This window comes from Hyaena hyaena, unplaced genomic scaffold (assembly GCF_003009895.1).
Source record: "Hyaena hyaena isolate Hyena2069 unplaced genomic scaffold, ASM300989v1 scaffold_382, whole genome shotgun sequence".
Lineage (NCBI taxonomy): Eukaryota > Metazoa > Chordata > Mammalia > Carnivora > Hyaenidae > Hyaena > Hyaena hyaena.
In genome coordinates this window covers 1077301-1101747 of record NW_024081015.1, presented here as the reverse complement: position 1 = coordinate 1101747, position 24447 = coordinate 1077301, and the positions used below count along the sequence as shown (strand labels likewise).

At 39.7% G+C, this 24447-nt stretch overlaps 2 protein-coding genes across 5 annotated transcripts in view; both read right to left on the bottom strand.

Annotated features, from left to right (window-relative positions):
• Nucleotides 1–114: 114 nt before the first annotated feature.
• TM4SF19 (transmembrane 4 L six family member 19) lies at nt 115–10385 on the bottom strand. Its single transcript, XM_039250900.1, has 6 exons — nt 10330–10385; nt 6650–6757; nt 3649–3850; nt 2811–2888; nt 588–757; nt 115–325 (listed from the first exon to the last, which is right to left on the bottom strand). The coding sequence occupies exons 3-6, from the start codon at nt 3847–3849 to the stop codon at nt 145–147; spliced, it is 630 nt and encodes a 209-aa protein (XP_039106831.1). The 5' UTR covers nt 3850; nt 6650–6757; nt 10330–10385; the 3' UTR covers nt 115–144.
• Nucleotides 10386–16534: 6149 nt separating this feature from the next.
• The window catches only part of UBXN7 (UBX domain protein 7), a 61252-nt gene continuing 53339 nt past the window's right edge, over nt 16535–24447 (bottom strand). For all 4 annotated transcript variants that reach the window (XM_039250841.1, XM_039250842.1, XM_039250840.1 and 1 more), the window contains one exon: nt 16535–24333. In XM_039250841.1, coding sequence (XP_039106772.1) covers nt 24172–24333 — 162 coding nt within the window. In that variant the 3' untranslated portion in view covers nt 16535–24171. The remainder of the gene's footprint in view (nt 24334–24447) is intronic.

Sequence of the window (24447 nt, the reverse complement as noted above, 5' to 3'; positions counted from 1 at the left end):
TGTCATTCAGCCCATGTGCAATGAATCATTATTGTTACAGGAATACCTAAAAGAGAAGCTTGTTACAATCCATAGGTACTTCTTACAGAAGGAATTAAAGGCAGCTTCTGAAGAAAACTCTCTCGCATGAAAGAATATTACCTATCACTTCTCACAGAGGCTGCAGAAAAGGCCCAGGAAGCTGTTGATGAAATGAATGACCACCAGGAGAATCTGGAGGAGGCTGATGCACAGAAGGATGGAGAAGAAGGACATGTGCCAGATGACAGCTTTAGAAGGCTCCAGGCAGACAGAGTTCCAGAGTGAGTGGTCATACAAATAATTCCTATCCCAAAAAATAAGGAGACCAGGGAGGGGTTGAGGAAAAAGAAATAAAAACCCAATAAGCAAACTCAGTAGAAACCTGGTGCCTCCCCCAGCCAAGGTCATAGGCCTAGACTTTTGAGGGTAACTATTGTTGCTACATCTGCAAAATTTTGAGCATCTTCCCAGACAAAGAAGATGCTAGAATGTGTGAGGAGTTTGTAGTCCATCTGTGTGTCTTTCTGTCATCTTTCTTTGTGTCTGTGAAGACTCCATCCATTTACCTGTTATGCAAGTCTTTGAATGGGTAACCATATTTCCAAGCTTGCGTCTGATTGAAGGATGAGGCATCAAACATGCAAAAAGGGCCATCTTTCAGGGCTGACCCGGAAGTGATAAAGCAAATCAAGGCTCCTAGAAAAGCCAGGCCACTGGATAGCAGAGCAGTGAGCATCTGTAGAGGGAGAGAAGAAGCCTCAAGGTGAGATAGGGTCATGACCAAGAGATGGTGATGTGGACAAGTCTAACTTTTCTGGTGCTCAGGCTTTTCTCCATCATATCACATGGGGGTAATTCTGCCCCTGGCACCTCTTTTAAAGCATAACCAAGGCAAGGCGACTGATGAAGGGTCAGTGGTAGAGCTAGGAAGTGGGAGGGGGGGGGAAGAGGAAGGAGAGAAAGCACTGAGAAGAGGAAAGCAGTGGCACATGGACCTGACCCAGCAGGTCTCCCTGACCCAGCAGGCTCTCCAGAGCTTCTCAGCAGGCTGGCATTAAAAGCTTTTACACTCAGACTGCAGCCATTCAGCCTCTGGGCTGAAGGGTTTGATCGTCATTGCATGCCCACTTCTGACTCTTATAAGGGAAAGCTGTGTTCTCAAAAGTTCCACACTCCCATCCCCGATTCCTCTCTTTCTCAAATCAAGCATGCAAGGAAGCAAGGGAGGAGAGAGGGTAGGAGGGTAGCAAAGGTAGGAGGGAGGGAGACAGAGACAGAGAGAAATGACAGTCAACTCTGAAGTGACTCTGGTTCTGTCACTGTGCCTTTCTAGTCTTTGTACCACTCACTTCTCTCCCAAAAGATAACAATGAGTTAATTTCCTTGGCAGGATTCTAGCTTTTAAATTGGCTTCTTTCTCAAGATACTAGGTCATTTTCTCCCTTGCAGAGAATACATATTTTAAAATTTTAAATAAAACATATATGTAAAACATACATATATATATACATGTGTGTGTAGCTTTTATACAGAATCATGGAGTTATTTTACGTCAAGCTGGTTTGGAGCTTGGGAGGGGCCAGGGAAAGGTGCACAGTAACTTAGAGTTTTGACTCCAAAGATTCAAGGTGCACTAGTGATGGGAGCCTAGGACAGTGGTTCTCAAAATGTGATCCCTGTCCTGGCAGCATCACATCACCTGAAAACTTGTTAGAAATGCACAATTTCCCACTTCACACCCATCTCTGAATCAGAAAATCTGGGGGTGGTGCCCAGCAGTCTGTTTTAACAAACTCTTCAGGGATTCTGATGCCTGCTCAAGTCTGAAAACTACTCACTCGCCTAGGGGAAAACCAGGGAAGACTGAGAATGGATTCTGAATGAAATGTGTGGGTGTTTATATTTAATTCTTTAACATATAATTCTGAATCAGAGGGATTCCCAATATGTGGGCTGCAGATATCAAAACTGGCTGTAGAGTTACTGTAAGGTGGCCACAAATTCATGTGTCTGAGACAGATTGAGCAATATATCTTATACTATATATGTACTGAGATTTTTCAGAAATGCCACTGTAATTAATAAGTGCAGATTTATTCTTGGCCTTGGTTTCATTATCTATAAAGTGGAGGGGTTAGACTAGAATCTAGTCATTAGATGATTTCTGGAAAACTTTCCAACTCTAAGAAAAATTAAACAAAATAGTCAGGAAATTTTCTATCAAAGACCCATGATTAGGGGCGCCTGTGTGGCTCAGTCGGTTGAGCATCCGTCTTTGGCTCAGGTCATGATCTCACAGTTCATGGGTTCGAGCCCCGCATCGGGCTCTGTGCTGACAGCTAGCTCAGAGCCTGGAGGCCTGTTTCGGATTCTGTGTCTCCCTCTCTCTCTCTGACCCTCCACTGCCCATGCTGTCTCTCTCTCTCTCAGAAATAAATAAAACATTAAAAATTTTAAAAAAAGACACATGATTACAGTGCACTTAAATCATGTGCATATTGTTCAATAGGCAAAAAATAGTAGTAAAAGTTCCTACATGTTTATAGACATTTCTGGCTCATTAAAGCACCTACTCTGTTGACTTGATCATGTTCACTCCCATTTTACAGATGAGGACCTGAGGCTCAGAAAGGTTAAGGAAGTTGCCTGATAGCTTAGGATTATTAAAGGGTACAGTCAGGACCTGACTTCAAGCCCCAAGACTGATATTCCTTCTTTACCACTCTGCCTGTAGGGTGACAGAATGTAGAGACATTCTAGGTGATAGAAGAGTAGAATCTGGTGCTTACACTTTGGCAGGGCCCTCTCTCACGGAAGCAGCCATATCTCCAGCCCATCAAGGAAATGAGGGTAGCTGCAGTTAGTACCTGGGAGAGGAGAGAAGAATGGTAAAAAGAGATTGGGTAACTGACATTTCTAGCTGCCACCTGTGGCTGTTGAAATAGACTGGTTGGGCACCTCACATGGGCTTGATTATCCTATCTATCCCAGAGGGTTTGGCTTTGACTATCAGGACCCAGTTGGATCACTAGCCGGATCTGCTTGTCTGGATGGCAGCGTGTACCCCTACCCTGCTAGTCCCAAGCCAAAGTTCAGCAACAAGACCTGACAAGTCTTCCTAGAGTCTTCTATTCCTTGGAATTGATATACACCTAAGACCAGCTTGCTAGATCAAGCATTCTTTTCTTTAAGATTTTATTTTTAAGGGGCGCCTGGGTGGCTCAGTCAGTTAAGCATCCGACTTTGGCTCAGGTCATGATCTCATGGCTTGTGAGTTCGAGTCCCGCGTCAGGCTCTGTGCTGACAGCTACCTCAGAACCTGGAGACTCCTTCAGATTCTGTGTCTTCCTTTCTCTCTGACCCTCCCCTGCTCACGCTGTCTCTCTCTCTCTCGGAAATAAATAAACATTAAAAAAAAAAAGATTTTATTTTTAAGTAAATCACCCAATACGGGGCTCGAACTCACCCTGAGATCAAGATGGCACATGCCCTACCCACTGAGATAGCCGGGCACCCCTGAGATTAAGCATTCTTGCAAGGAACCAAAACATTACTCCCCTGCCACCTCTCTGCTCCATCCCAAGGGGTGTCTGGGAAGCTCACGCCTGGGGAACTCTGAACACTTACCATGAGGCCTCCTCCCCAGAGCCCAGAGCCCAGCATGGCATGCCTGCCAATGAGGCCTCTTAACAGGTAGGTCACATCCCAGTTAGGAAAGAGGAGCACTGTGTTGGCTCCAGCAGCAAACAGGGCAGTAGTCCCAAGGCTCAACCCCAGGATGCGAGAGCAGGTCCGTGAGCATGCCATCACATCAGGAGAGGACAGCATCCTGGAACCAATGGATGGAAGGTCATGGTGGCTCTGCTGCTGGGAGCATCAGGAAGGAGAACGCTCATAGCAAGGGGGGTGGGGGCGGAGACAGACTACAGATACTATAACCTCCCAGGGTCAGATCAAGAAGAGCCCGAGGAACTTGCTTTAAAACGCTGCCTTTTATAAATATTCCCCAATGGATAGGATTTAATTGCTCCATTTTCTGCCAACCTCAACTCACATACACACACTCCTCATCCCCTCATATTTTGCTGTACCTCTGTTACAGCCAGTGATTATTTCTATTTGGGACAGAACTGTTTAAAGGTGTCATCCTCTCTCTTTAAAAAATGCCATTTTAAAGATGTCTACTCTTACCACTTCCATTCATTATTGTGCAGGAAGTTCTATCCAGTGCAATAAGAAAATAAAAAGAAGCAATTTGTCATTACTTGTATATAGAAATACAACATTACTCCCCTGCCACCTCCCTGGACTGGAAAGAATGGATAGGGAAAGAAAATGGATAGGAAAGAAAGAAGTAAGATAACATGATTATCTATGTAGAAAATCCAAAAGAATCTATCAAAAAGTTACTGGAACTAAGAAGTAAGTTTAGCAAGTCACAGGATAAGAAATTAACATACAAGGGCACCTGGGTGGCTCAGTCTGTTAAGCATCTGAGATTGGCTCAGGTCATAATCTCACGGTTTGTGAGTTCGAGCCCCACATCGGGCTCTCTGCTGTCAGCACAGAGCCTGCTTTGGATCCTCTGTCCCACTCTCTCTCTGCCCCTTTCCTACTTGCATGCTCTCTCTCAAAAATAAATAAACATTAAAACTTTTTTAATTGAAAAAATTAATATACAAGATTCTGTTGATTTCTATATACAAGCAATGACAAATTGAAAAAATTAAACAGTATCATTTAAATAGAATAAAATGGGGGTGGCTCAGTCAGTTAAGCATCCAACTCGTGATTTTGGCTCAGGTCATGATCTCACAGTTTGTGAGTTCATGCTGACAGTGCAGAGCCTGCTTGGGAATCTCTCACTCCCTCTCTCTCTGCCCCTCCTCCACCCAGTCTCTCTGTCTCTTGTCTCTCTCTCAAAAATAAATAACTTTAAAAAATTAAAAATAAATATCATAAAATAGAAAATACTTATGGATACATTTAACAAAATATGTGCAAGACCTGTACACTAAAAAGAACAAAATATTCCTGAGAAAATTTTAAGGCCTAAATAAATATACCACATCCAAGGATTAAAAGACTTACTATCATTAACATGTCAATTTTCTCTAAATTGATGTTTAGTAGAGGCACTTGGGTGGCTCAATCTGTTAAGCATTCAACTTTGGTTCATAATCTCACAGTTCCTGGTTCAAGCCCCATGGGTGGGCTCTGTGCTGACAGCTTAGTACCTGGAGCTTGCTTTGGATTCTGTGTCTCCCTCTCTCTCTGCCCCTCCCCTGCTCATGCTCTCTCTCTCTCTCAAAAATAAATAATAAATATTAAAATTTTTTAAAATTGATGTGTATATTCAATACAATCTCAGCCAAAATTCTAGCAGCATTTTGTAGAAATTAACAAACTGAATCTAATATTTATATGGAATCTCCATTTATATGGAAATGCCAAGGTCTTAGATTAGCCATAATAATTTTGAAAAAGAACAAAGTTGGAGGACTTACACCATGTGATTTCAAGACATTATAAAGTTATAGTAAAGGACAGAAAATAAAGTGCTGGCGTATAAAGACATACAGACCACTAGAACAAACTAAAGAATTTAGATATAGACATACACAGATATGAGCACATGATTTTTTAAAAAGATATTATTTCAGTGGGAAACAGTCTCAAAGAGTGCCGTAACAATCTATGTGCATATATAATATAATATAATATAATATAATATAATATAATATAATATAATATATGATGACTATTACTGCAAAATATATTCAATAATTAGTTAGAAATGAACCATAGGTCTAAACTTACTAAAATTTTAGAAGAAAACAAAGGAGAAAATATTGGGATCTTGAGTTAGAAAAGATTTATTAGATAAAACACAAAAAGTACAGCCGATAAAAATGATAAATTAAACTACTCCTCAATCATGAGGAAAATGAAGAAGCAAACCACAGACGGCAGAAAATATTCACAGCATAAATTTTGTAAATATGTATGTGAATGTGAATACATACACATCTGATAACACACTGTAACTAGACTATATGAAGACCTCTTGAATCTCTATAATAATAAGACAAATTGATTTAGAAAATGGCAAAGATTTAAACAGATACTTCATTTCACCTCACAGAAGAAGGTATTTGGATGACAGCTAAGAATATGGAAAGATGCTCAACATCATTAACATAAGGAAACACAAATTAAAACTAAAATGAGATCCTCCTACACTCCCAGCAGAATTGTTTCAATTAAAAAGCTGGACTATGCCAAGCGTTGGTGGGGATGTGGAACAACTGGAACATTCATAGGTAGCTGGTAAGAATGCAAATGGTACAAACCACTTTGTGTATGTGTTTTTTTTTTTTTTTTTAAAAAGCTTATTTACTATGAGAGAAAACGCACAAGTCGGGGAAGGGCAGAGATAGAAGGGGACCCAAACAGGCTCTGCGCTGACAGGCTCCCTCCTGATGCAGGGCTCAAATTCAGAACCATGACATCATGACTTGAGCCAAAATCAAGAGTTGAACGCTTAACTGACTCAGCCACCCAGGCGCCCCCAGACCACTTTGTAAATTAGCTTGGCAGTTTCTTATAAAGTTAAACATTTACTTACCAAATGATCAACTAATTCCACTTCTACATATTTATCCATAAGAAATGAAAGCACACATCCACACAAAGATTAGGACTTGAATCTCCATAGAAGCTTTATTCACAATAACTACAAGATAGAAAAATGGAAACAACTTAAGTGTCCACTAACAGATAAATGGATAAACAAAATGTGACATATGCGAACAGTGGTATATTATAGAGCCATGAAAAGGAAAGAAGTTCTGAAGCTACAACACGGATGAAACTTGAAAACATTATGCTAAGTGAAAGAAGCCAGACACTGAAGGACAAATACTGTATTATTTCACTTATATGAAATATCCAGAGTGGGCAAATTCAGAGAGACAGAAGTAGATTAGCAGTTACCAGGGACTGAGAATGGAGAAATGGGGACTTATTATTTAATGGTTACAGAGTTTCTGTTTGGAGTGATGAAAGAACTTTAGAAATAGATAGTGGTAATGGTTATACAATATTTTGAATGCAATAGATGCCACTGCATTGTGCACTTTAAAATGTTTAAAATAACAAATATTATGACATATATGTGTTACCATAATAAAAAAATCAACTAAAAATGAGAAATAACTCAAATGTTCATCAATAAGTGAATAAATAAATTGTGGTATATCCATGCAATTGAGTACCTCTACCGGGCAATAAAACGGGAGGTTATTATGTTTTAACTATGTATCAGTGAACTTGAAAAATTATATATCTCAACTAGATAAGGTGAAAAATGCCACCTCCATGCCTTTACTTATAGCCATTGCTCCTTCTTACATTTTCACTGCTACATGAACTTGTTGTTTTTCTAAATGTGAATTAGAATACGGCTACTGATATTTGGTAGACTCAAATCAATACGGACCTGAAAAAAATCAGTGCTTTGACATCCGGAAGAAGTTGTCTGTTGCTGCTTTGTGATTTAGCTGAGTCCATCTCACCTTAAGGCTCTTGACACTCCCCTCCTAGCACATTATTTTGCACATAATCAGAAAATATGTGTGAATCAGATACCCTCTTCTCTCTTTTACACACATACATACACATACATATATAATGAAATATTTCAGAGTAAAAAACATTAAACACAATGTATATATTTATACTTATAAATTGTATGGAAAAATTAAACAAAACCCATATAAATACAACCAGCTTATAAAAAAAAAGGTCACTACCGCTAATATTATTGAAGTCCAATGTGCCTATTGATCCTACCATTTTCCTGGATTTCTTCCTAGGAAGGACTATCCTAAATTTTTACTTCATCATCCTTTAAAAAATTTTTTTTAAGTTTGTTTACTTTGAGAAAGAGAGTGCACACGTGCAGGGTACGGGCAGAGACAGAGGGGAGAGAGAATCCCAAGCAGGCTCTGCACTGTTAGCACAGAGCCCAATGTGGGGCTTGAACTCACAAACCATGACATCATGACCTGAGCTGAAACCAAGAGTCAGGCGCTTAACCAGCTGAGCCACCCAGGCGCCCCTATCATACCTTTTTAAAAACAGTTTTGTGGGGCACCTGGGTGGTTCAGTCAGTTAAGCGTCCAACTTACGCGTCCAAATCTCCTGATTTGTAGGTTCAAGCCCAGCTCTGCACTGACAGCCTGGAGGCTGCCTCAGCTTCTATGTCTCCCTCTCTCTCTCTGCCTCTCCCTCACTTATACTCTGTCTCTCTCTCAAAAATAAACACACACACACAAAAACAGTTTTGCAACTTACAAGTTCAATTTTTAAAAACAAAACCTGATTGGTCCAGCGTTTTGGATTTGTCTGACTGCAGCTTATGGTAAAGAGATGGGTGCCAGATAGAGCACTGAGCAGACCCTTGGGTTGGAGGTTATGCTCCTGTGCCCCTCCCATCATTCCCCAACCCCCTGCAGCCCCTAGTGACCTTTGCTTCCCCTAGTCTCAGAGCGCAAGCTTGCCTCCTGCAACTCTTCCCAAGGGAAGACTTCCTGCCGCTGGGGCTAGTGTTTTCTCCGGAGAGAGTTGTCTTCACAGTGTGCTCCGGCCACAGGGTATTTGCTCCTTAAGCCATTTTTCTTAACGTGAATAAAAGACCTTGCCCCTGGATGAAAGCAAGTTGAGGCCTCCAGGGAGGGGGCATTAGGGGTAGGATATGGAGAAACAGTGACCTTAACCCCAGGGGTACAAGGATGCTGGAGGTGGGGACCAGGGATCAGGAGGGATGCTGTGTTTCCTTCCCACTGCCCTCTTCCAACTGTCCCGCTACAGGCTTCTGTTCCTGAAGTACTGGCCGCTGCATCCTCGGGCCCTTAGGGTGATGAGCTGGCCCTGCTGTCGGGAGACAGGGCACCTGCAGGAAAACTGTTCTCTCCACCATCTGCCTGCCAACCTTCAGGATGTAAGTGCATGTCTGGGCAGCCTCCCTCCCAGACTGTTAAGTCACTGAGTGCCGGGCTCTCAGTGTGTCTCTTTGTTGGCACGAATTAACCCCTCAAGGGTGTCAGCAAATAACTTTAACCTGCACCCCCTCCCAGATGATTGACGTCTTGTCAGGGGCCCAAGTAAGTACCAGTGTGTGGTTGGACTTTCAAGCATGCGCCATAGACCACAGGCTAGGTGGAGCTTTTGTTCAGGAACGCCTTGACCACCTTTGAATCATTCCACCTATGAGTAAGGCCTGTCTAGGCATAGATAACCAAAATAAACCCACCAGACAATCTGTTCTGTGGAAATTTTTCTATCAGCAGTTTAATAAGGGAAACTAAAAAAAAATAAATAAACATGCAGAAGGAAAATTAAGAATTTGAGCATGGCCTTTGGGATGAGTGGAATTCAGAGAATCCTGGCTGTCCACTAATCTTCTAAAAAAGCATTTGCTGGGCTACTCCAACTAATTCAGGTTAGTTTGACTTTCACTCCTTCTCCCTGACTCTGTTCTCCAAGAAATCACAACATTCTGGGAAACACTTCCACAACTGTGAGCCAGGAAAAGAGCAAAGAGTTTGGCTGATTTGATCTCTGAAGAGATAAGCAGGTTCATAAGGTGAAACCGTAAAACCAGGCTTTAGGGCAGGCTCTGTTCTAACCTGAGATCCTAGCTGGGTAAACAAATCACTGGCCAGTTGTCTAGGGAACAATAGAAGTGACCAGGTAAGTCATATGGAGAAAGAGACTGCATATTCTCTGTGTATCTCTCTACCTCACTCATCACGTCGACAGTCTTTTCTTTCATTTTTTTCATCAGTCAATATTTACTAAGTGTAAGTGACTGCTTTCTGGCAGTCACCATGCTAGGAGCTGGAGATACGATGGCGAATCAGAGACAGTCTCTTCCCCTGAGGAGCTTAAAGCCTAATGGGGACAATGACAGGGCACTAAGCAGGTGCTGAGCAGAGGTGTCCAACCAAAGGTGTAATGGAAGCTCACCAGGGATTGCCTAATCTTGTCCTGCAGAAGCAAGGTAACACCTTCTGGAGGAAGTGATGGCCAAGCTAAAACTTCACTGACAACGAGGCATTAGGCAGGCAAAGTTTGCAAGGAAAAGCATTCTTCTAAGTATGTGTCGAAGCCCAAAGTTGACAGGCTGAGGCAAAGAGAAGTGACATGAAATGCCTGAAGCCACACAGCTGCTCCATGGCAGAGCCAGGGCTCATTTGAGTTGGAAGTTTGCGCCCTTAACTGAGCCCTTTCATCTCTGCTTACCCGCATCCAGTGGCAAGAATCAGGATGGGAGAGAAAGAAGCTGGAGAAAGGCTGTCTTCAGCGTAGGCCTGTGCTCCTGCAGCCCCAGCTGGCATTGCGACCCCTGCAGCGCCAGCTGGAAGCTCCCATTTCAAAACCCTCCAGGAGGGCAGGGAGGCTCTATATATATGTAGAGGTCACCCAGGCAAGTGAGCGTGTGAGCGTCCGTGTGCCCCCACACCACTGCCCACAGGCCTCCATTGAAGGAGCTCTTCTCTTCTTGGAGAGCCCTCTCCTGATGACCCACCCTCTGCTCATTTTCATGTGACTGTAAGGAAGGAACCAGGAGCCATGGCCTCGTGAGCTCAAGTGTCTCAATGAGTCAGACAAGAACCCATGAGAAATACCTTACCCTCCCTTCTTTCTAGCAGCAACACCGTTTCACATACTAGCAGCCTTTATCTGTTTCACTCATTGCAGTATTGGGGCCCTTTGGAAAACCAGCACTGGACAGAGCAGCCACCATTTTTTCCTTATCACCCTCTTTACTTTTTGCCTCTTAGCTAACCAGATATGTTGCATGGTTCCTTTACTAGCCTCCTAACGCTTTTTGTTCAAGCCCCAGGCCACCATCATCTTGTAGCAGTCACACCAGAGTGCTGAGCTTTCTGTGGTGCTCTCTGCCTGAGGCATCTCTGACCCCCTCTGACAAGCTCCTATTCAAGATTCAGTTCAATCATCCCCAGGGAAGTCTTCTCTGATTTCTTCACTCAGAGTTAGGCACTTCTTTCTCTATGTTCTCATTGCACTTTATTATTTTTTTAAAATTTAGGTATTATATACACATAGTAAAACACACAAAGCTTAAGATCTTTTAAAAATAATCTCTACACACAACGTGGGGTTCAAACTTAGAGCCCTGAGATCAAGAGTCACATGCTCTACCAACTGAGCCAGCCAGGAGCTCCCACAAGTCTTAATTATAAAACTTAATGAATCTGCATATGTGTACCCAGGGTAACTGGGTCATTACAGATCAAGATACAGGACATCTCCAAATCCCTAGAAGGTTCTAGTATGTTCCCTCTCATCAGTCATTATCTCTATCCCCAGTGTATTTATTTTGGCTTTTATCACCAATTAGCTTTTGGCTATCTTTGAATTTCATATAAATTGAATCATATAGTGTGTAGTTCTTTGTGTCTGGTTTTCTTCACACAATATTGTATACATAAGATTCATCTGTCATATAATTCATTCTTTTTAATTATTCCATTACATGGTATTATATTACAATTTATTCTACTTGATGGACATTTAGATTATTTCCAATTTTCACCTATTTTAGATAAAGCCACTATAAATATTCTTCTGCATGTCTTTTGGAATACCAATGTATTAATTTTTCTAGGGAATATACCTAGGAGTGGGATTGGTGGGTCATAGGGTAGGTGGATATTTAATTCCCTGGTAATTATCAGAAACCCAAAGTGGGCCTACCAATTTACACTCCAAGCAACAGTGTGTGAGAGTTCCAGTTACTTCCCATTCTCACCAACATTTTTAACTTTAGGCATTCCAATGGTTTAGTAGTTTCTCATTGTGGTTTTAATTTGAATTTTTTTGATGAGTAAGCAAGCACCTTCTTATATACTTACCCGGCTGTTTGGAGTTCCTTTTTTGAGAAGTGCCTGCTCAAGTCCTATGTTCAGTTTTTATTGGTTCTTTCTTACTGGTTTGTGTGAGTTCTTTATAATTTCAGACATGACACCTTTGTCAGATGTTTGTATTATGAATGTTCTCTCATCTGTGGTTTGCCTTTCTGCTTTCTAATGATATCTTTTGATGAAGAGAAGTTCTTGATTTTAATTAAGTCCCATTTATCACTTCTTTCCTTTACAGTCACTACTTTTTTGTTGCCCACTTCCAACTGCATTCAGTTTATCTGTGCTGTTTATATGCCTCTTCTCCCACAACTGTGAGATCCCTGAAGGCAGAGGCTGTATCTTACTCTGTTCTGTAGACCCAGAACCTACCATAGAGCTTAGAATATGGTAGGAGATCAAGAGTCACTTGGTGAATGAACTAATTTATCCACCAGATGAAGTAACACACATAGTCTCTGTGCATAGAGATTTTACCTCTAATGATGAAAACAAATAATACTGAGAAAACCACTGATGCATGTATATGAGAAGGGATAATTATAACTGGCTCTTAAATCTTTTTTAAACTACACACGAGCAGCTTTCTATGTATGCAGATGTACATGTGCGTGGAGCAAAAGCTGGTAAATAACTATTGAAAAGTTCATTAAATAGAATCTGGTTTTCATTTTCACTGAAAAAGGGAATCATTTAGAGCCTAAATGAATCCTTATGTCTTTCCAGAGAACTGAATTTTGATAAAAGATAGTAGGCTGAGGACTCACAAAGCTTTATAATAAGAAGAAACGTTTATTCACCTTACAAAACACATTTACAAACTATCTCATTAGATCTTTACAACAGACTTACAGCAAGTAAAATACATGTTAGGTTAGTTTTATTATGCAGGTGAAGAGATTCTAGCGCAGAGGAATTTGACTTGCTCAGGGTTAACAGTGAATGAGGTTGGGGAAATGACCCTGTTATCTGACTGTAAGCTCTACACAGTTGCACACATCGATGCTTGAGCTTCCCCCCATCCCATCACCAACCCAGATTCCAACTATCTTAAGGTATTTCTTCTTAGAGGCAGTACCGTGGTGCTTTGGTACCTAAGGGACCTGGGTCTCAATTCCTGCCACAAATACCTAACTAGTATTTCTTGGGTAGTTTACAGAGCCCCAGTAATAGTCTGGGCCTAAGTTTTTCATTTATAAGATGATGCCTACCTTGTAAGTTTATTTTGAAAATTAAATAAAATGTGAGATGTCTAGAATGAGTTATTCCCCTCCTGCTCTTCTTGGATCTCAGCTTAGCAAAAGATTCTATATGCAGTATCTGTTGGAAATCTGATACTTAGGCAATTAGAGTGATCTGATGGCTGACTGCCAGATAATCACTCAGATTTTTAGAAGGTGTCTCTGTTCCCAACTCAATGGCTTATCTAACAGCTGACACTCTCATATGGGTATCATTAAAATAGTGCTTGTGGAGCAAAGGGAAGCAGTAGAACTTGGCTTTAATCCCTTAAAGTACCAAACCTCTTAGGGGCTTATGATAGCAGCTATAGGTCTGTGCTCCTTACGGTAAATGTGTGACAATTAATTCAATGATTAGCCTTACAAATAAGATGCTTCTTTTAGAAACCACATACTTGCAATATACAGTTCTACTTAGTAAGGCCAGCTTTAGTTCAAATTCTTCACGTCCCTATAGTAAGCCTCTATGGTAACAGAGGTGTGGGCACTGCCACAAAAGAACTAAAGCGTTATCTTTTTACAGATGTGTTAATAATCTTAGAATTTGGCTCCACTGGAGACACAACTGCTAGTTATCACTTTAGTGGTGACATTTCTAGGGAGAAACAACCGGGAGTCTAGGAGAGGCACACGATAAGAATGGGGCTTGGGTGGTAAAATAATTTGCCTAATGCTGTAAACCAAGACTGAAAGGCTTAGGAGAACAAGACAAACAGATGTTTCATTCTGAGGGTTACCAGGGGCTCTGGAGGTGGAATCTGAGCAAGGAATAGAGGAAGCTGAGAACATGGAATTCACTGGCAGAAGGGAGGGGAAAAGATGATGACCATCAGGCCAGTCTTCCCCAAATAAGAATGACAGACTGTCAGCTTCCTTGTGGGTGGGCTCCAACCTCAACTGACAGCTGACTAAACAGGAGAGCACATTCCCTTAATTGGAGGGAGAAAAAAAGGAAGATACAAGATGTTGAAAGAATTGCCATTCATACCAGTCCACTGAAGAGGAAGTATTGTTTTTCTTTTTATTTCATTAGTGTACAAATATTACAAACGTCAATCCACTCCAATTAGGCTTCTATTTCCAACATCAGAGATTGTTTCTTGGTCTCCTCAGTGACTTTTTGCATCTAACCCTTTATTGTCCTTTTTACTTGACCCCAGGATAGAATTAGACCTAGTTGGCCTCTACATCCTTTCTGAAATTCTTGTTCTTGTTTCCCTTGGCCTCACTCTGGTGTTTCTCCTCTCTCACTGGCTGCATCTCCTTGACTGGGCCTCTTGCTGTTGGGTGATCTCCAGACCTGGATTCTGGACCCTCTGCTTTAACTTTCTCCCTAGACAACCTCATTCTTTCTCATGGGACTAAACTCTGTAATGCTGATTTTTCAGATCTCTAATTCCAGTCCACCTCTCCTCCAAGCTTCATGCTCACAGGTCCACTTCCTGTAGTACTCCTACCCTTGGAAGAATCACAGTGAACACGTCCAAAATGATCCCCCACCAAACCTGCCTGATCATGTCTTCCTGCATCCGTAGGTAGGAGTAACGACACCGCGTCCTGCCAGAAACTCTTGTCATTCTTGATTTCTTTCTCCCGCTTTCCGTCATTCCTCCACATCTAATCCGACAGGAAGTCTTTCCATTTCTACTTCTATACGCTGCTTCTCAGTTCACACTCACTCTCTGGTCCAGGTGACCTCTATTTTGCAGTTTGATCACTGCGACAGTCTCTCTTCTGGCTCTCTTCCAAGTCACTGCCCACATAACAATGTCTTCTCGTTACACTTGGGACATGATCTGAGCTCCTTACCAGGGCCTACTAAGGCCTTGTATGACCTCGCTCATTTTAGGCCACTCCCTTTGCTCACTACATGCCAGACGCATTTGCCTTTTCTTGATACCTCAAGTACATCAGAAACCTTCCTGCTCCCCCGCTCTTGCAGTGGTCGTTCTGCTTGGAGGTTTCCCTCCTACTCTGGGCATGGCCACCTTCTCTGCATCGTTCAGGTCTCAGCCTAAATGTTAACTCCCCAACAGCTTATTTAAAGCAGAATTCTCTAACGGCTTTTCTATTTTTCACAGTACTTGAATCAATTTTTCAGTTTGTCTGTATTAACTGAAAGTAAGTTCCTTGAGGACAGGGCTGTGCCTTGTGTTCATCCCCACATTTCTATTATTTGACACACAGTCAGGCTAGTTAAGGAGAAGTATTCTGTGCCTGGAGGAATGGGAGACATTCCCTCTCAATCCAGTTTAATATTTATGTCCAACCCTTGGCTGACCCATGTGGCCAGGGAGACCCAGTCTTGGAAAGAAGATGGCAAGTCCCCTCAGGGTAGGTTGCTGAAGCATGGGGATGAGGAATAGTTCCTTAAGAGCAAGGGAAATAGCACAAACTGGTTCCTGGGGTTACTGTGAGCTAGGTAGTGACTTCAATTTCTATGACACAATACAATCATGTATCCTGGCTTTTCTCCCAATAATTTAGAAATTCTTTTTTCCTTTACTTGTTTAAACTGAGTCCTTAGTCATTATTTCTGGTCTCAAAGACTACATGCTTGAATTGCCCAAATACTGAGTTATAGGATCTTACTTTCCTAAAAAGCTAGCTCACCCAATGATTTCACGACAATTTGACCAACATTTATACGGTACTTACCATAAATGTTCAACATACTACTAACATCAGAGAAGCTAGCAAACATTATCCTTGACAATGCAACTATGAACCAACCTTTGTCAATAAATACTGTGTGCTAAACATGATAATATGAGGGCAAGCTTTTGTAACCCGGATGATATTAAAGTAATATCTACAGTCTTTTCTCATAAAAACAGTAACAAAAAACTAATACTGAAAAGTTTTTGATTTTATTTCCAAGATCAAATATTACAACAGGACATTTACATGTATTTATAAAAAATGCAGCAGTTGAATTTATAGATCAGAGGTTTCCTTGAGTTTGGTCCCTCTCTCAGCACAGTGAGCTGATGTCTTCAAAAGACTGATCGTCCCACTCCCCTCCCGCTCCCACCCCAAACCCCCTCCCCCCCATTCAAGTTGCAGTACCGATATAAAGCAACTGGGTACAACACAGCAATATTCACAATTTGGTACAGCCAAAACCAGAGGATCACCAACTGAAAGACCCCCATTTGAGAAATTAATTACCTATAGACTATGTGTATCTATAGATATACCACACCCAGTTATCTAAGATTTCCCTGGTTTTAGAGCAAGTGGAAGTTCCATGGAGTCTTAGCCAGCAGTCACAGCTCCGCTTTATCTAATGGCATGTTTTTCTCCTCCTCCAAGTTTAGATTTTCTACCACCTCCATGTGTCTTCAAATTTAAGGCTTTCCCTAGCATCTTAATTATCACTTGCTTAGATATACAGGAGGGTCTCTAGGGCGTCGTGAACAAAAAAGTTTAGTGGATGATCCAGGTGCCCCTTGCTCACTGGTCCCAAACCCTTCTTCCCACTTTTGAGAAGAGCTGCAGGAACAAATATCTCCTAGCACCATGGGATTAAAAACCCAGAAAACTGAGTACTCTATGTGCCTTTTAGGGAGCACTTGCCAGAAATGCTAAAATCGGAGCACTGTCTCTGTCCATGATCTTCTTGGATTCAATAACAAAGTTACACTACAGATTAAATTTAGAGCCTGTCCTGCATTAAAAATGCAAATCTCACTAAGACCACCACTTTGTCCAGAATAAGGATTCCCAGGGAATCTCTAAATACTGTTAGGAACTGCTTGAGAAACACTTTAAAGCAAACACCCCAAGCTGACCTCACTCAAGTCCCCAACCCACCCCCATCCCTATTCCCCAAACAAATTTCATTCCTTGATTAACCTCTCTGAATAAGATGGGAAGTGAGGTTTGGGAAATGATGTGAAAAATGTTTAAAACGCATTGTTCAAACTGAACTCATACAAAGCATGCACAGAGCCTACAAACACTCCTGAGAGTATTCATGGAACAATCAATACCTACTTGAAAAAGGACTTTTCTTAAAGGGTTAAAAAAAAAAAGACACCAGATGCTTAGAAGTTGTTAACAATCAAAAAGAAACCCATTCTAGAAAAGATTTTTAAAGGAGTGAAAAAATTGTGTATAAAAGATCCATGCCAAAGCTTGGATGAAAGCCCCTCAAAGTCTAAGTATCATGTTAGCATCAACTGGTACTCATTTCTCTATATCTAAGACTAGAGGATTATATCATAGCTTTACCGTCTTGTTTCCCAGCAAGAGTTTTAAACAGCCTTTCCAACACTGAAGGGATAAACATAAGAAAGTAACAAGGCCCAAGTCCCAAAATGGATAAGAAAAGCAGCCCCTACTACAAGCTTGCTACACTCATTGACTAAAAAGTGGAGATCACATACTACTTTCATTCTAATTAGCAGCAGGTAAAAGGGGATTTTCTGGTGGCAACAGTAACTTCATGTGAGGTTTAATTTACAGGGCAATAGATCATCAAAAAGTTATTGTTAAGAACATGATTAGGGTAAAAAAACCTATTTATATTTCGAATCACATAATTTATTGATATTTTCCATTAAGAACACAGAAGCTCCAAGAAAAGCATACTATAAAACCATTTTTTTGAAAACATTCAGATACCCAGTTGAGCATCAGCATTCCAAAGTCAGTAACTTGAAATAGAACCTGGTAACACGTACTCTTCTAAAGCTAGCAAGCTTGACAAAAGGGAAAAAAAGCAGAATGGCAGGAAACAGTTCCAGATCGAGAATCTCTCCCTTATTAGTTAAGATGCTCATACTGAGTCTATGAAAAAAGCAAATAAAAGATTTTAAGAGAAGAATTCAATTCCAGGTCAGAATTTATCCAATGATTTGAAATGTCTCCCATTTTATCTATTTACATCTAATAAATGAATGATTCATGGCAGCCCAATTAGATTAATAACTTGTGTTGATGCAGATAAAATTTTTATGTTCAGTCCAGCGTAGTCTGACTATTCTTCCTAATAGAAGACTCAAGTGACCCTGTAAGATAAAATCTTAGGGCATTTTGGTCTGTATATAGGAAATACCAGACAATAAAAACTTGCTGTTTGTTGCCACAGAATTAAGTACAAGAAGGCAACTTCCCATATTAAGAGATTAATGTGGGATTGTTCAGGCAAAATGCTACCATTGGATTTGTATCTCTAATCCAAGTAAATCTGGTTATCTCTTGAAAATGCTTTTCAGAAATGCTAAATTGTTTTATTGACGTAGTTCATATTGGACTGCTCACCTCTGAAATCATATAGCAAATAAAAGCTTGAACCAAAAATTATCATGTTTATAAGAATGACTGAGATTCTAAGCAGTACAAAGCATTCTGTAGGACAAAGAAGGGGGAATGGGTATCATGGAGCTAGCCATTCTATATACGGAATAAGAGAATTCTTAGGTACAGAGAGAAAATGAGCTATAAAACCATTTGTTTCAAATTCTTCCCTTATATATTAAATTTATGAAAGAAAATTTAAAATGTTACATATTCAAACTTGGAAATGGAACTTCTTAAGCATAGCTAATTTCATTAAAAGTCATGACTAATTTTCAGTGAATGGATGTCCAAAAAATTGAGACTAGAGAATGGAAAAGTAAAAGAGAAAGTAGGATCAAAAGATTTTCTAATTAACGGCCTTCGTGTAACATCCAATAATTTAATCACAAGATCACTTCATGGGAAAACAATCAAAGTCATCATAATCTCTATTAAAAATAGTCTTGATTCTAAACTCTTTAGCAGAATTGACACACAGGTTGAGTCAAAGACCAAAATAACCAGCACTGAAATACCAAATTTCTACGTAACAAGAGAAATCAAGATAGTGGTGCCTTGGTATTCTCTGTTGGTTATTTTCTGTACTAAAGAACATTCTTGCCACTACTCTAAACTGTGTACAATGCAATACTAAGTGTCAAGGCAAGACGATAATTGATATGCTATGCAAGGCAAATCAATGAAGTTGAATAATCATAGGACACAGCTGTCTTTAAGTAGCCTTTTCATCAAGGCTTGTATTATTGGAAAAATGCCATGTTCATCAGTAGGGATGGTTCTTCCTATCTCATTTAGTTTTACACAAGCCATCACTTATTCAGCAACCTGCGACCCATTATTTACTATTGAGTAGTTAAGTGAAAGAGGGCCAGATTGAGAGAGAGAGAGAGAATATGAACGACATAATGGAGATACACTCTTGTGGGATAAGAAATATTTTTAAAAGTTGGTCTAATTAGATCTTGAAAAAGTTGTTTCTGCTAAAACCAAGTATAAATTTTACAACTCAGTCAAATCAATTTCCTAACATTTGTTCATCCAATAAAGTGCTTTAAGCACACAGGTAAAATAAAATTTGATTCTGGTGTCAGTGAAATACTTGGTTCTCACTAATTACATTTTAGTCATACTCAACACTGATTTTAAACACAGCATGAAGTTTTTAAAATTGATGAATCATTTAGGTGATCTAGATGAACTAGATCTAGAACTATGATACTCTCCTTTTTGGAGATTTTAGTCACACAGTGGGGTTAGATGAAGTTACTGGGCAAATGAAACCTGGACACAGAAAAAAAGCAAAAGAACTGATTAACAAGTAAACTTTTAATTAGCCTAGGGATAATATATAATAAAGAGAAACTAGAAGCATAAAATTTTAGAGTAGAAAGGACTTCAGAGATAGTCTAATTCGGTGGTCTACAGTCTGTGGGCTCCTAGAGTTTTTGCAAAGGGCCTGTAATTTCATATGCACATTTTCTCCAGCTATGGTCTTAATGTTATTAATATGTAACCACATGATTCCCCACTGCTGCCAAACTTTAATGTGTCCTTTAATGTGGAAAAAACAGAACTATTAATCCAGTCCAATTCTCTATTAGTAGCAGAGCTGTTACCTAAGTGTACTCATGACTATCTATAGTGCCCCTTTATGCATTTCATTTGTACCCGGGTAGAGAAATTAAATCTTCCCTTCATTTTCCAGTTGTTAGCGGCTCCCTCTGGTATTTTCCTAAGTGTCCAAGTGAGATCCTTGCTAGCTAAAATCTTTAGTCCTAAGATCAATAATCCTTCCCTACTTGGATGCTGGGTGTACACCACTGATAAACATTGTGCCCCTAAATCTAGTAGTTACAAAAGGTAGAACAAAAGAATACAGGAGAGTCAAAAACTTTGAGCTACAGTGTTGGCCACTTTTTAGTTTTAGTTTCTTGTGGACTTTCCTAAATGAAAGCCTACCCAAGTCTTTCCCTTTTCTAAACTTTTATTGTAATTATAGTTCAGCCCCAGAAAGGTAAACATTTACATGTTCTTCAATTATCTCATGTGTAGTGTATCTTTCCAACTGGATAAAACAGGAAGAAACCAGATATTAGACTTCAAGACATTTTCAACCTTAAGGACTCAATAAATACTTGTTGACTTCTAGAGTCAAGGAAGTACAATTTTATAGAAGATTTAAAAATATACACATAGAGAGTTCAATAATCTGGTATGGACGGGACAAAGAAAATTGTATCTTTTCAAAAAAATGTTTAAAAAAGATAAAATTATTTTTTATCTTTCCATTTATTCTTGGCAAATTATGCCAAATATTTTCCTTTCACATTTTTATCAGTGCATTTTTAAAAAGCAATAATCAGTCCCTCAAAAACAGTGGCGTAAGTAAGAATTTATAGGCATAGTGCAAATCCCACAAGCTTTAAAAGGAAACAAAACGAAATGATCATTTACAGAGCCAAACACAGGAAGATAACCTTTTGGGTTAGTGGATTCCCCTGTTGTAGGAGACTACAGCAAGGGAGTAAAAAACGCCTGGACCCTGGATGCCTATTTTGGTTTTGCCAATTACTAGCTGTGACATCTTGAACAGGTTCCATGGACTTCACTTTCTTCCTGTCTACAAAATTGGTAAAGTGTGTATTTTTGTAGAGTTCTTAGGAAGACTAAAGGAGAAAATGCACATAAAGTACCGAGCACATGCTAGTTACTCAAAATTAGTTCCCCGTTCTTCCCTCTGTTCTTTCTCTTCTCTGGTTCCTTTCTAAATCAAATTCTAAAGATGTTTCCTGTCACTTTTTCCCCCACTAGCTCTCATTCAATTTCCCCATATTTGTTTCTCGTCCTTCTCAAAGTCTACCTTGTTCTTTTTCTCCCCATCTTTTCTTTTGAGCTGTTTCCAATACCTGTAAGGAACGACTATTTTTAACTAATCTTACTAGTCTTACTAGCCTCATTTAATCTATTCAATAAAATCTTTCCTCCAAAGAACAAAGGAATTTGCAGAGGAAAGAAGACAAAATGGAGGAAGCATTCTCCTTTAGTGAATGGAGTTCATGAGCGAAGCAGTACTTCTCTTTTACTTACTCTTCCCATGTACAATACATAATCCCTCCCCCATGGGCTTCTGTATCAAGCCCAGGATAATTACACTTCTGCCTCAAAATAAAATAAAATCCTCTACATCTTGGACTCTAAAAACGCCACTGTATCTAAGTTGGATCAGTATCTCATGCCCTAAGTCTTTGATATGCTTACTTAAAATCACTTTATATATACTCGGTCATCTCACAGTTATCCAAATTGAAAAAGTCACTTTGGTTTGTCATAAATGGATATGCCACGGCTGACCTCATCAAAAAGAACTACAACCTATCATTAATGAACATGTCTCAGGATCTTGAGATACATTTTATAAAGAGAAGTTAGTAAGTAAAAGAATGAAACAGAGTCCCACAGGGAAAATTCTTGACTTCACATTTTTGACAGATTTGGACTTGAGCTGTGACTTTGCTGAGAGTGGAGATGGGTGCCAACACAGCACCAAAGCTGGGCATACCCTCAGTTCTTACCCTGTGCCTCCCTGAATTTTTAATTTCTGACTTTGTCTACTACCAATAGTTTTCTAACCTTCTACTGCACCTTTGCTAGTATATAGCTCTATTCCTCAGATAGCAAGTATATTATCCAAGTTCAGAGATACAATTGAGGAATTAACATGAAAACCATGTTTCCTCAATAAATGAGAAGCTGCTAGTTAGCCTCGAGAGCCTAAGAGAAAAACACCAAAATGGTATTACTCAGTCACCAATCTAAAGAGAGAACTTTGACTCAAGATATAAATGAAATTGTAATTATATAAATATATTTATAAATATTTATACAATTATATACTTATACATAAGCACTTACACAGACTTAGAAAAAAATGTAAGAACATTAATTCAAAAGGACTCACTGAAGAATAAACAGAATTTTCCATGATTTCCTTGAGGAGATACATAACTCATTCTTTAGGAAGGGTCCCTCAAAATCCAACCATTAGAAACCATATTCTCTAATTGTGTACTAGCAACACAATAAGCATCTTTTTCTTAATCCCCAACTTGCCAAGAGAATGATCTTAAAATAGATGGAAACTAAAGGTCTCTGAGCAATAACAATGTATGTTCCTCAAGTAGAAGAATCAATCAATTCAAATCCCCAATTGACAAAATAGGTCCATTCTATAGAACAAGTTAAAGTTCTGATTTTGCCACCAGAATCACTACTACCCCTTCAGAGGACTCTATTTAAAGCTCAAAGTAAGAATTGAGCATATGGTGAAGGTGATAAGTCAGACAGTATTACATAGATTCAAGATGGTCTCTTCTAAATAATACTGAAAAAAGCTTTCACCAACTAAGTCTGAATGTGGCTTTTGTTGGCAGAAGAATCCCACAACATCTGAAGATTACCGGTAACCTTCTTCACCTCCCTTACTAAATATTGTCTTATAAACTGAATTTAAAGGTCTTCGCCTTAGAGAGGCTTTCAGTTTTGATAACTTTTGCAAGAAAACAGTAGAGGAATTAAGCTCATTCAGTCACCAGAGCCTTTTAGAAATTGTTCCAACCAGGGGTAAAAAAATGAATCATTCTTTCTAACCGTAGGAACATGGTCAGCAACTCTCAGCTGCATCTTTTTCTCCCCCCCACCCCCCGGGACATACATAAGTATGCCTTAAAGCACATAGGACAATCAATAACCATAGTGGTTACAACCACAAGCCACTGTACTGCATGATTAATTGAACAGCTGCCTTCCTATAGATCACTTGTGGACCCAAATAATGGAAGGGTCAAAGGAACTAATATGCCGTACTGTCAAAAACAGCAAGCACCTTCCTATCCTAGTCACCAAAACTGCCTCACTAAACGTTCGTTCCAGGACTAGCAGGATCAATACAGTTTATAAAGTAATAATGAAGAAAGCTGTTTCAGGTTAGGATATTGAAAGCCACTCCATGCCATTCACCCTACATTTAACACTCAATCTGCCAATAACACATATCATGGAAATAATTTTAAGTGGGAACATGGGAATCTTTTGAAAAAAACTTAAATATAATGAACAATAATTATAAGAGATGCTTTTTCCATGTAAACAAAAGCCTGGATATTTTGTTATGTGATATTTCTTACAGGAACAACAAAGTGCTATAGAATTTCTTTTCCCTATCCAAAATGGGGCTTACAAAAAAAGGAGGTTGTTTTTATTCTGAATCTAGCCATTCCTTTACTAAAGGAGCCCGAGGAGTAACATTATCACTTGATCCCAAAAAAGTGCCATGCAAGAGACCACTTATTGGAACACACATTTCCTGCTGCCAGTACTAGGAGGTCTAATTCTTACACTTCCATTTGGTCACCAGATTAGGTAAGAAAGAAAGAATAATAGGCAAAAGAAGAAAACAGAAGAGGAGTGAAAAGGGGGTAGAGTAGGGGAAGAGACTGAATATAGGAGAGAGCAAGAAATAAAAGAGAAGGCAGGTGACTTGCTTGCCCAATTTTGGCTCTATGGTCCTATGAGCCAAAACGCATACTTAATGACATGGTATCTCACAGGAAAAGGGAAAAAAGGGGTAAGCTGAGAGAGGTCAGGCCATGATGTTAATTTCTTTCCTGTACAAAGACAGTCTCTTGAGGACAAAGGCCTGCCTCTTGTAATGTAATGTCATAGTCCAGATGAGAGAGTTTCCTTCGAGGGAAGTTGGTGAGAAGTTCAAAACGTTCATTTGGATATCCTTTAGACTGGACGTGCTTCACCAAAGCCTATGAAAAACAAGAGAGACAAAGCTGTTAGATGGAAATAAAAAGAAAGAATATATTAAGGAATTAAATATCCTATATTCATTTTTATCCTATCAGATGAGACATTTGAAGATT